The 12124-nt window shown below is 63.6% G+C and overlaps 4 protein-coding genes across 4 annotated transcripts; 2 read left to right on the forward strand and 2 right to left on the reverse strand.

The window, feature by feature from the left end:
• Positions 1–435: 435 nt before the first annotated feature.
• Positions 436–8132, forward strand: Q8F55_001126 (uncharacterized protein; the record flags this gene model as incomplete). The annotated part of the gene is made up of 3 exons (XM_069349766.1): positions 436–993; positions 1044–1938; positions 2005–8132. 3 exons carry the CDS (start codon positions 436–438, stop codon positions 8130–8132), a joined length of 7581 nt encoding a protein of 2526 aa, XP_069213310.1.
• A 230-nt stretch (positions 8133–8362) lies between these two features.
• On the reverse strand, positions 8363–9764 carry Q8F55_001127 (uncharacterized protein; the record flags this gene model as incomplete). Its single annotated transcript, XM_069349767.1, has 9 exons — positions 8363–8517; positions 8552–8580; positions 8615–8809; positions 8864–9069; positions 9115–9217; positions 9253–9374; positions 9409–9496; positions 9529–9658; positions 9704–9764. 9 exons carry the CDS (start codon positions 9762–9764, stop codon positions 8363–8365), a joined length of 1089 nt encoding a protein of 362 aa, XP_069213311.1.
• A 159-nt stretch (positions 9765–9923) lies between these two features.
• On the forward strand, positions 9924–10568 carry Q8F55_001128 (uncharacterized protein; the record flags this gene model as incomplete). The annotated part of the gene is made up of 3 exons (XM_069349768.1): positions 9924–10356; positions 10412–10513; positions 10561–10568. 3 exons carry the CDS (start codon positions 9924–9926, stop codon positions 10566–10568), a joined length of 543 nt encoding a protein of 180 aa, XP_069213312.1.
• A 125-nt stretch (positions 10569–10693) lies between these two features.
• Positions 10694–12078, reverse strand: Q8F55_001129 (uncharacterized protein; the record flags this gene model as incomplete). Its single annotated transcript, XM_069349769.1, has 5 exons — positions 10694–10707; positions 10746–11067; positions 11115–11478; positions 11523–11877; positions 11937–12078. 5 exons carry the CDS (start codon positions 12076–12078, stop codon positions 10694–10696), a joined length of 1197 nt encoding a protein of 398 aa, XP_069213313.1.
• Positions 12079–12124: the final 46 nt, after the last annotated feature.

Raw genomic sequence — 12124 nt, forward strand, 5'->3', positions numbered from 1 at the left:
GGGCAGACAGGCAGGCGGATGCGACTCTGGGGCAACCGCGCGCCGCGCCCCCCCTACACAACCCATACCGTACGCCTACGCCTGCGGCTGCTGACCTCGGCGTCCCTCCCTGCTGCACCGTGGGCCCAACTCCGACCGACCCACCCACTCACCCACCAGAGCGAGCCTCGTCCATCCCCACTTGGCCCAGCGTGCTCCCCCCTCCCCCCTGCCACTCCCACTCGCAACCTCGTCCATTACCTCGACTCCCGGCACACTCCGTCTTTCATCCTTCTTCCCATCTCACGCCCTTGCGTGCTTTGTTGTTTCCACTTCTACCCACTTCCACAAAACCCCAACTCTCCTAATCTCCCCCTCCGTCTCCTCCCCACTACCCCCCCTTCTCTCTCTCCTCCACCAAACTATTGGGACTGCCGCAAGTCCACATCGCCCGCCATGGCGTCCCTCTTCAGCGGTCCCCCTCCTACCCGCCCACTCGTCCTCCACTCCAAGGCTGCTCGTGTCCACATCCTCGTTCCCGCCGAGCCCCTTTCCGCCTGGGTCGCCTCAGAAGTCCTTGCCCAGGAGTTCCACGATGAGCTCGCAAACAACGACGACGATGCCCCTATCCCCGTAGACGAGGACGACGAGGAGGCTGCCAGCAAGCCCGCCTCCAACGAGCCCCAGGTCAAGCTCCTCGCTCGTTTCCTCAAGTTCGCTGCCGACAATGTCGCGGCCACCTCGAGCCAGGAGACCGCCCAGGTCCTCCTTGCCGCCTACAAGCGCTTCAACGAGCTCTTCCTCGCCTCGGTCAGCGTTCAGACTCTGGTCCAGTCTTTCGACCCCGAGGTCCGCGCCGAGATCCTCACGGCCTACTACAAGGCGTTTGCCGTCGCCCGCAAGCTCCTCGGCGACAAGAATGTGCCGGTCGCCCACAAGCCCGCCCTCCTTACGGCCGCTCAGGACGGCTCCGCCGAGCTCTACGCTCTCTTCGGTGGCCAGGGTGTTAACGAGGTTAGTAGAGCGTGCGAGGCAACGAGGACAGCAAAGCTGACAAATTGCAGTACTACTTTGACGAGTTCCAGTCGCTCTTCGATGTGTACCGCCCCTTCGTCGAGGACCTCATTGCCAGCGTTGGCAAGAACGTCCTCATCCCCCTCGCCGCCAAGTACGGTGACAAGTACCCCTACTACTCTGAGGGCCTCGACGTCCTCTCGTGGCTCAACGGCAGCAAGCCCCGCCCCTCGGTCGACTACCTCGCGTCGATCCCGGTCTCTATGGTCCTGATCGGCATTACCCAGCTCGTTCAGTACGTCGTTTCGGCTCGCATTGCCGACGTTACCCCTGGCGAGCTCCGCGAGCTCTTCAAGGGCGCCACTGGCCACTCGCAGGGCATTGTTTCCGCTGTTGCCATTTCGGCCTCCACTAGCTGGGAGAGCCTCAACGAGAACATTGAGAAGGCTGTCAAGCTTCTCTTCTTCATTGGTCTCCGTGGCCAGGAGTTCTTCCCCGTTCTCTCTATCGAGCCCGAGATCGTCGCCGATGCCATTGCCAACAACGAGGGCACCCCCACCCCCATGCTGGCGGTCAACGGCCTCACGGCCAAGGCCCTCGACGGCCACATCCAGAAGGTCAACGCCTTCCTGCCTGCCAACTCCAAGGTCGGCATCTCGCTCTTCAACTCGGCGACCAGCAACATTGTCACTGGCCCTGCCAAGTCGCTCTACGGTCTCGCTACCGCCCTCCGCAAGGTCATGGCTCCCGCCGGCCTCGACCAGAGCAAGATCCCCTTCTCCAAGCGCAAGGCGGTCTTCAACATCCGCTTCCTGCCCATCAACGTGCCCTACCACAGCCACTACCTTGAGGGCGCCACGTCCAAGCTCATTGAGCAGGACCTCGCTGGCCACGAGCTCTGGTCTACGTCCGAGCTCGGTGTTTCTATTTACAACACGGAGGACGGTGAGTTTAATTGACCGAAATTGCAGCTTTATTCCCCCGCTAATGCTCTTATCTCTGTTTTTCCAGGCTCCGATCTCCGCAAGCTCAACTCGTCCCTGACGGCCTCGCTTTGCGACCAGATCTTCACCAAGCACATTCACTGGGCCAAGGCCTGCAACTTCCCTCCCACTGCCACCCACGCCATTGACTTTGGCCCTGGTGGCAACTCGGGTGTTGGTCTTCTGGCCGCCCGTGTTACCGAGGGCCGCGGTGTCCGCGTCGTCATTGTCGGCGAGAAGGGCAAGACCGGCGCCGAGCTCTACGACGCCAACAACATCCGTCGCGAGCCCGTCTGGTACAAGGAGTCGCACCCCCGCCTCGTCAAGACGCTTGACGGCAAGATCAACATTGACACTGCCTTCTCGCGTCTCCTCGGCAAGCCTCCTATCATGGTCGCTGGTATGACCCCCACCACCGTGGGCGCCAACCTCGTTGCCGCCACCCTCAACGCTGGCTACCACATTGAGCTTGCCGGCGGTGGTCACTACAACGCCAAGGCTCTCCGTGCCAAGGTTGCCGAGATCCAGCGCCGCACCAAGCCCGGTGTCGGTGTCACCCTCAACGCCCTTTACATCAACCAGCGCCAGTTCACCTTCCAGTTCCCCCTCTGGCAGGAGATGCGCAAGGAGGGTCTCCCCATCGAGGGCTTCTGTGTCGCCGCTGGTATCCCCAGCTCGGAGAAGGCGACCGAGATCATCAACGGTCTCAAGGATGCTGGCATCAAGCACATTGCCTTCAAGCCCGGATCCGTTGAGGGTATCCGCCAGGTCGTCAACATTGCTGCGGCCAACCCCGACTACCCCATCATCCTTCAGTGGACTGGTGGCCGTGCCGGTGGTCACCACTCGTGCGAGGACTTCCACGCCCCCATCATTTCCACCTACGGCTCGATCCGCCACCACCCCAACATCTCGCTCATCTGCGGCTCCGGCTTTGGTGGCGCCGAGGATGTCTGGCCCTACATCTCGGGTGACTGGTCGGTCAAGCTCTTTGGCCTGCAGCCCATGCCCTACGACGGTGTCCTTTACGCCTCGCGCGTCATGGTCGCCAAGGAGGCCGACACGTCGCCCTCTGTCAAGCAGCTCATTGTTGACGCTGCCGGTGTCGAGGACCACGAGTGGGAGGGCACCTACGACAAGCCCACCGGCGGCATTCTCACTGTCCGCTCGGAGCTTGGTGAGCCCATCCACAAGATTGCCAACCGTGCCGTCAGGCTCTGGCGCGAGTTTGACGACACCGTCTTCGCTCTCCCCCGTGAGAAGCGTGGCCCTTGGCTCGAGGGCAAGAAGGACTATGTCATTGAGCGCCTCAACAAGGACTTCAACAAGCCCTGGTTCGGCGAGAAGGCCGACGGCACCGTCGTCTCTGACATTGGTCTCATGACCTACGAGGAGATCACCCGCCGCATGGTCCGTCTCATGTACTCGAACAAGCTCGGCAACTGGGTCGACGTTTCGCTTCGCAACCTCACTGGTGACTGGCTCCGCCGCACCGAGGAGCGCTTTGCCGGTGTCGACGGCATCCGCACCAAGGAGTCGCTCATCCAGTCGTTCTCGACCCTCGACAACCCCGTCGACGCCCTTGAGCTCTTCTTCAGCACCTACCCCAAGGCCAAGACCCAGCTCGTGTCGGCTGACGACAAGTCGTACTTCCTCACGATCAGCCAGCGTCCTGGCCAGAAGCCCGTTCCCTTCATCCCCATCCTCGACAACCAGTTCGAGGTTTGGTTCAAGAAGGACTCGCTTTGGGCTGCCGAGAACATTGACGCCGTGTTCGACCAGGACCCCCAGCGTGTCTGTATTCTCCAGGGCCCCATCGCTGTGAGGCACGCCAAGGTGGCCGACGAGCCCATCGCCGACCTCCTCGGCAACATTGAGGCCAACCTTGCCAAGCGTATCCTTGAGCGCTTCTACGACAACGACGTCTCCAAGGTCCCCTCGATCGACTACATCGGTGCCCGCCCCAGCCAGGCCCACTCGTACATTGCCGACGAGCACGTCGAGTCGGTTGGCGGCAACGAGGTCCGCACCCTCAAGCTCGACGAGAAGCTCCCCAAGGTCGAGGACTGGCTCCAGCGCATCTCGGGCCCCGAGCTCTCGTGGCTGCGCGCTGCCCTTACCACCGTCAACGTTGTCCAGGGCTCCAGCTACGTTACCAACCCCTTCCGCCGCATCTTCACTCCTCGCAAGCACCAGACTGCCAAGATCTACTCGGTCGGCGACAAGATCCAGAAGGTCGAGCTCTACGGCGGTGCCCGCTCGTCGGGTTACCATCCCGAGGACTTCAAGGCCGTCGAGCTCTCGTACGACGCCTCGGAGCGCAAGATCACCCTTGTCCTCTTCGAGGAGCGCAAGGGTGTCTCGGTTCCTCTTACGTTCACGTTTGAGTACCACCCCGAGCAGGGCTACGCCCCGATCCACGAGGTCGTCAAGGGCCGCAACAAGGCCATCAAGGACTTCTACTGGCGCCTCTGGTTCGGTGACAACGAGAAGCTTCCCCAGCTTGCCATTGACACCACCTTCACCTGCGGTGAGACCAAGGTCGACGCTGCCACCATCCAGCGCTTCTGCGATGTTGTCGGCAACCAGGGCGAGCGCTTCAAGGCCTCGCGCAACGACACGATCCTTGCCCCCATGGACTACGCCATTGTTCTTGGCTGGCAGTCGATCATGAAGACCATCTTCCCCGAGGCCATTGACGGTGACCTCATCAACCTTGTCCACCTTTCGAACGGCTTCCGCTTCGTCGAGGGTGTCGCCCCTGTCAAGGCCGGCGACGTTTGCACCACCGAGGCCCGTGTCACTTCCGTGATCAACTCGGACTCGGGCAAGACTGTCAAGGTCAAGGGCTTTGTCCTCCGCAACGGCGAGCCCGTCATCGAGGTCAACTCGGCCTTCCTCTACCGTGGCCGCTTCACCGACTTCGAGAACACCTTCGAGACTGTCGACGAGCCCGACTACGTCGTCAGCCTCGACAAGGCCACCTCGGTCGGTGTCCTCCAGTCCAAGCAGTGGTTCGAGTGGGACGACGACTCGGTTCCTCTTGACGTCGGCACCACCCTCACCTTCAAGGTCAAGTCCAAGTACCACTACAAGGACAAGTCGACCTTCTCGTCGGTCCAGGTTACTGGCGCGGCCTTCATCCGCGACAGCACCAAGCAGCTCGTCCAGGTTGCCACCATCGACTACGAGGCCCACAACTCGCACGGCAACCCCGTCGTCGAGTACCTCAAGCGTACCGGCAAGGCTGTCGGCCTCCCCGTTCCCCTCGAGTCGGGCGGCTACTCGCTCGTCACTGACGCTGCGACTGCCACGTACCGCACGCCTGCCACCAACGAGCCCTACTCGAAGATCTCGGGTGACTTCAACCCCATCCACATCAACCCGTACTTCTCCGACTTTGCCAAGCTCCCTGGTACCATCACCCACGGCATGTGGTCGTCGGCTGCTACCCGCAAGTACGTCGAGTCGGTCGCCGCCAACAACCACCCCGAGCGCGTTATCTCGTACGACGTTGCCTTTGTCGGCATGGTCCTCCCCGGTGACGAGATCAACGTCAAGCTCACCCACGTCGCCATGCGCGACGGCAAGAAGGTTGTCAAGGTCGAGGCCTTCAACCAGAACGGTGCCAAGGTCATTGACGGCACGTCCGAGGTCCTCCAGCCTCCTACCACCTACGTCTTCACTGGCCAGGGTTCGCAGGAGGTTGGCATGGGCATGGAGCTCTACGCCAACTCGGAGGTCGCCCGCGCCGTCTGGGACGCCGCCGACGCCCACTTGACTTCGGTCTACGGCTTCTCGATCATTGACATTGTCAAGAACAACCCCAAAGAGCTTACGATCCACTTCGGTGGTATCAAGGGCCAGGCCATCCGCCAGCGTTACATGGACCTCACCTACGACACCATTGGTGACGACGGCGAGCTCAAGACGCAGCCCCTCTTCGGCGACATTGACCTGTACACGACGTCGTACACCTTCTCGCACCCCCAGGGTCTCCTCTACGCCACGCAGTACACCCAGATTGCGCTCGTCGTTACCGAGAAGGCTGCCTTTGACGACATGAAGGCCAAGGGCCTCATTGACCAGAACGCTCCCTTCGCTGGTCACTCGCTCGGCGAGTACTCGGCTCTTGCTTCGATTGCCGACGTTCTCCCCATCTCGTCGCTCTCCGACGTCGTCTTCTTCCGTGGTATCACCATGCAGCGCGCCGTCAAGCGCGACGCCGAGGGCAAGTCGCAGTACGCCATGATGGCTGTCAACCCCTCGCGTGTTGGCAAGACCTTCTCCGAGCCCGCTCTCCGCGAGATTGTCGACCAGATCTCGTCGCAGAAGGAGGCTCTTCTCCAGATTGTCAACCTCAACGTTGCCGACCAGCAGTACGTCACTGCCGGTGAGCTTCGCGCCCTCGCCACCCTCACCAACGTCCTCAACGTCCTCAAGCACCAGAAGATTGACCTTGAGAAGCTCTCCAAGACCATGTCGGTTGAGCAGCTCAAGGAGCACCTCAAGGAGATCATTGAGGAGGCCTGGAGCATGCAGGAGGCCAAGGCCAAGAAGGACGGCGGCCAGGTCATCCTCGAGCGTGGATACGCCACGATTCCTCTTCCGGGTATCGACGTGCCATTCCACTCGCGCTACCTCTGGCCTGGAGTGTTGTCGTTCCGCAACTACCTCATCAAGAAGATCGACCCCAAGCAGCTCAACCCCGACCGTCTCATTGGCAAGTACATCCCCAACCTTATCGCCGAGCCCTTCGAGGTTACCAAGGCGTACGTGCAGAAGATCTACGACGAGACCAACTCGCCCCGCATGGAGCTTGTTCTCAAGAGCTGGGACAAGGACGCCTGGGCGTCGCCTGCTCAGCGCCAGGAGCTCGCCTACAACATCCTCACCGAGTGTCTCGCCTACCAGTTCGCCTCGCCCGTTCGCTGGATCGAGACTCAGGATGTCCTCTTCACTCAGGCCAAGTTCGAGCGCCTCGTCGAGGTCGGCCCCGGCCCTGTCCTCGCTGGTATGGCTACCCGTACCCTCAAGGCCAAGTACGAGGCCCAGGACGGCGCCATCTCGCTCAAGCGCACCATCCTCTGCCACGCCAAGAACCAGAAGGAGGTCTACTACGCGTTCGAGGACGAGGCTGCCGAGGAGCCCGCCGCCGCTGCCCCCACTGAGGCTGCCGCGCCTGTCGCCGCCGCTGCGCCCGTTGCTGCTGCCGCGCCCGTCGCCGCTGCTCCTTCGGCCGGCCCCGCTGCCGCCGTCGAGGACGCGCCCCCCAAGGCCGTCGACACTGTCCGCGTCATCATTGCGCAGAAGCTCAAGAAGCCCGCTTCCGAGGTTCCCCTCTCCAAGTCGCTCAAGGAGCTGTCTGGCGGCAAGTCGACGCTCCAGAACGAGATCCTCGGTGACCTGCAGACCGAGTTCGCCCAGGCTCCCGAGAAGGGTGAGGACCTCCCTCTCGACGAGCTTGGAGCTGCTCTTGGTGTCGGCTACTCTGCGCTTGGCAAGCACGCCATGGGTCTGACCAACCGCATGATTGCTTCCAAGTTCCCTGGTGGCTTCAACATCTCTGCTGCTCGTTCGCACCTCAACAAGCAGTGGGGTCTCGGCCCTCTGCGCGCCGACTCTGCGCTCTTCTTCGGTATCCTCTCGGAGCCCGCCAAGCGTATCGGCTCTGAGCTCGAGGCCAAGGCCTTCCTTGACTCGGTCGCGCAGGGGTACGCCTCGTACTCTGGCATCAGCCTGGCATCTGGCGGTGCCGGTGGCGGTGGTGGTGGCGGCGGTGGCGGCGGAGCCGTCATGAACTCGGAGGAGTTTGACAAGTTCGTTGTCAAGCAGAGCGAGCAGGCCGAGCGCGAGATCGAGCAGCTGTACCGCTACCTCGGCAAGGACCCGCGCGCTGGCGAGAAGAAGGCCGACACGGAGAAGGCCAACGCCGAGGCGCTGCAGTCCAAGCTCGACGCCATCAAGGCCGAGCACGGCGACGCGTACATTGACGGCATCGCGCCAGTGTTCTCTGCGGCCAAGGCGCGTTCGTTCGACTCGAGCTGGAACTGGGCCCGCCAGTCGTCGCTCGAGCTCTGGTACGACATTATCCACGGCCGCCTCGACCCGTCGACGATCTTCGAGAGCGAGCCGCGTTACCGCCCCACGGCTTAAGTGGCGGTTAGTTAGAGGCGCGTGAGCGCGCTGTTTGATTTGGTAGACAAGATCCGTATTATAGAGATTCCGCTCCGTTTGTTCAATTGTCGCATATAGGGCTGTAATGGCCAGGAGCATGCATCGTTAGGAAGACTCGAGCCGAGCCGCGATCGAAGCGAGCGGCGCAGGGGCAGCACTTGTGAATCATACTCTGCTTATTCTAATTCTAGACTCCTCTCCTATACGGCCTACGCCTTGGCCAGCTCGTTCTCAATGGCCCACTGGACGGCGAGCTCGACATCGTCGGCAATGAAGCTCGGCTTGTGGCTGGGCTCGCCGCCGGGGTAGACGCCGGTGCGCACGAGGACCGAGTCCCAGCCGTAGTTGTTTGCGCCCCAGATGTCTGGCGTGAGTCGGTGGCACGTTTATCAACTCACCAGACAGCGGGTTGTCGCCGATCATGTACCTGTTGCTGTGAGCGGGCCTGTCGGGCGACTTACACATTCAGGTTCTCGGCCCCCGGCCCGCGCAGCTCGGCCGCGCGGCGGCGGAGCATGGCGTCGGCGAACGCGTACGTCGGGCGGTGGGGCTTGCCGTACTGGGTGAAGGGGAGGGTGAGGCCGGTGGCGGCGGCGTACACGGCCGACACGGACGTGCTGAACGCGCCCATGCCGAGCCGGACGACGGGGTAGTCGCTGGGTGCGTCAGCGCCGCTGTGGCTGGGAGAGGGGGGGGGGGGGGGTACGCACGACTTCCACTCGAGGTCGGGGTTGGAGAACCAGAGCGGGATCTCGCCCCCGTCCGGCTGGGACCGCCGGTCGGCGCGTGTCGTGCCCAGCAGCCCGCCGTCGCTCTGCATCAGCTCGTTGATCAGCGTGAGGTCGCGCCCCCAGTCGTAGCTGTCGTGCAGGACGAAGATTGCGCGCAGGGGCGTCGTGCTGAAGTCGATGTCGCGCTGGGCGAGCGTCAGCGAGCGAACGTGCGACGAGGGCCGACTCACCCGCACGAGGTCGTGGTCCCGCTCGTCAAACTTGGCCTTGTCCCACACGCTCGGGTTCCAGTGCAGGATGTCCTGGGCCACGTACGCGCGCTTGAGGCCGTACCTGTGGTGAGCGCCATAACAGTACGGCGGGCTTACGACTCGGCGACGTCGCGCGCCGCGAACCCCTTGCCGCCGACGACGAGCACCGGCGTGTCGGCGTACTCGGCCATCACGGGTGCGAGCGGCGTGTGGCTCTGCACGAGCTGGTTTGGGCTGAGCTGGGCGTCAGCGGCATCCACCCCCGAAGGCTACCTCAAGCCCCATGTCCTTGGACAGGAGCTGGCGCCTGCGCTCGTCGGTCACGCCGCCGCCGTTCGTCATGAGGAGGAACGGGACCGGCCTATCGTCAGCTCGGACATGGCCGCCACCCACGCGTCTAGCCGCCCGTCGGCACCAGAGAGGAGGCGCATGACCCGCCTCGCTTGGGGGAGGACGTGCTTGCCCTGCTTGAGCACGCCGTCGATGTCGAACGCGAACGCGAGCTTTCGGGGTGTCGCGATGGCTGCGGCGGGGCGGGCTCAGCGTCTACGTGGGCAAGAGAGCTCACTGCTTAGCCGCCGCACGCTGGCGGCGGCGCGCGGCGCGAGGGCAGCGCGTAGGAGGACCATGGGGGAGAGTGCGATGCCGACGTTGTCGATCGGCCTGCCGTCCCCATCAACGAGTCGCTATCGGCGGGGCCCCGGCGGGAGTAAATTCCCGCCGCCAGAATCTTCAATCGAGCGACGACAAGCTGAGCAACAACAACGAGTAGTCATCGCCAGCATACCATGTCGACAAAGGCAAAGAGCAGCAAGGGCAAGAAGGCGGCTCCGGCGCCCGCAGCCGCCGCGGCGGACATTGACGACATCTTCGCGTCGGGCCCGTCCAAGGCCAAGGCCGCCGCGCCCGAGCCGAGCAAGAAGAGCAAGAAGCGCAAGTCGGGTGCGGCCGAGGCCGAGGCCGCCGCCAGCGAGCCGGCCGAGAAGAAGAAGAAGAAGGCCGACAACGGGGGTGAGAAGAAGAAGAAGGCCGACAAGGCCGCCGCACCCGCCGCACCCTCCGCCCCCCGCGTCGTCGAAGTCGTCGACCCCTCCGTCGCCGTCGCCGCCGCCGTGTCAAAGGCAAAGGCCGCCACCGCCCCGGCCGGCAAGAGCACCAAGCGCGACTCCAAGGCCGTGGACGAGGACCGCGCGTTCCGTGACTCGCGCGGCGACTCGAATCGTAAGTTCCGCCTGCTGCTTCGCCGCTCGCTCCACTCGCTCACGCCACGCCCCAGGCCGCAGGACAGAAGAAGGATACCTCATCTTCAAGGAGGCCGAGCTCGCCATCGACCCCGAGGCCGGCGGCACGCCCCTGTGCCCCTTCGACTGTGATTGCTGTGAGTGGCCGCCTGGTGCCGCGCCGTCACACCGCTCACACCCGCAGGCTTCTAGTTGTTGTACAATTGCCATTATCACTATTACTTCTACAGGGTCTGCGTCTGGGCCTGGGCTGCGTGCGTTGTGGAGCCGGCTGCGTGCGTCGGAGACTGCGTCGTGCAGCCTGCCGCTTCCAGCGCCTAGGTGACCGTGTCTGGGGCGTCAGCATGTTGCCACCCTCGGGGTCCTCACAAAAGTAGTCGTCGACGAGCGGCAGGTAGCCCGAGATAAGATCGCCGGCCAGGCTGATGAGCGGGATCTTTTCCAGGAAGTTGACGACCGAGACAATCTTGGGCCGCGTCCATCCGATCCACATGGGGCCCTGGAGGAAGAATCTCGACGCCATGCGGCGGTCGAGCTGCGCGTAGTGCTCGGCGAGGAGCGTAGACTCGCCGGCTGGTGCGCGCAGGCGGCGCGCGAGCAGCTGGAGCAGGATGGGGATAATGAACGGGGGGAGGGCGCGCGACAGCGTTGGGAGGGATGCTGGATGGAAGCGGGGCGCGTTGGGCGAGCGCTGCGAGGGTCAGTGGGGACTGGGTGTACCTTGGCCGGAACACTCACCATTGCGTGGACGAGAAGCAAGACCTGGACGAGAACAGCAGTCGACGAGAGCACCTCGGCAGCAACGTCGCCGGGTGACGAGAGTTCTGGAAGGAGAGACAGCGGGTGGGTGAGGTGTTCCTCGGGCAGGCTCGAGAGGAGGGGGTACAGGTGGGACCGGAGCGGCGCCTTGGCGAGCGAGGGGATGACGGCGCGGGCTGGGCCAGTGGGCTGCACCTTCTTCTCCTCCTGCTTCGGCTTGACACCATCTGGTGGTAGGATCTTGTCCTGCGGGATGAGCGCAAAGTCAAACTCGCGCTGGGGCGTCGGTGGGAGGAGGACTGCGCGGCGCGTGATAGTCATGAGGATGAGGCGGAGGATCGACCTGGGATGTTAGCTATAGCCCGACTTCAACCCCCCGGCACTCACTTGAACCCCTCGATGCCCAGCACCAGACGCCAGCGATTACGCTCGCCGGCCTTCTTCTTGACGAGCATCTCGAGCAGGAGCTCGACATATGTCGTGGTCTGGAGGGCGCGTGACAGGCGGCGGTACGCGGGACTCCGGTCGCTCCAGTATCTCGTGTAGCGCGTGTGTTCTGACGCCGGGGGAAGGAGCGGCGTGATGGGCGCCGCGGGTGGCACGGTGCTGGGGAGGAGGCCGGCCGTCTCTGGCGCGGCGGCCCCGGGCGCGAAGGGGTGGGGCGGGAGGGAGAGGGAAGGCGGGATGCGCTTTTCCAGCAGGTCATCGTGCACGCTCGACACGACCGAGAGGAGGGCGTACACTGGGGTAGGTGGTCAGTTTGGAGGATTCCCCACGGCGGCCCGCGACGCGACGACTCACAGCCCTCGGACGCGATGTCGGCGTCTGCGAACCGGCCGGGCAGGAACCATGTCACGTTGCGAATCGCGCTCTCGACTGTCCTGACTGTCGAGACGTTGTCTACGAGCAGCTGCTCGTAGGCGGCCACTACCGAGGAGGCCATGGTGTGCGGGGGATGAACGAGTGTGAGGCGGGGTGATTGAAAGTCA

The sequence above is a fragment of the Vanrija albida genome (genome assembly GCF_041260175.1).
Source record: "Vanrija albida strain AlHP1 chromosome Unknown contig_1, whole genome shotgun sequence".
Lineage (NCBI taxonomy): Eukaryota > Fungi > Basidiomycota > Tremellomycetes > Trichosporonales > Trichosporonaceae > Vanrija > Vanrija albida.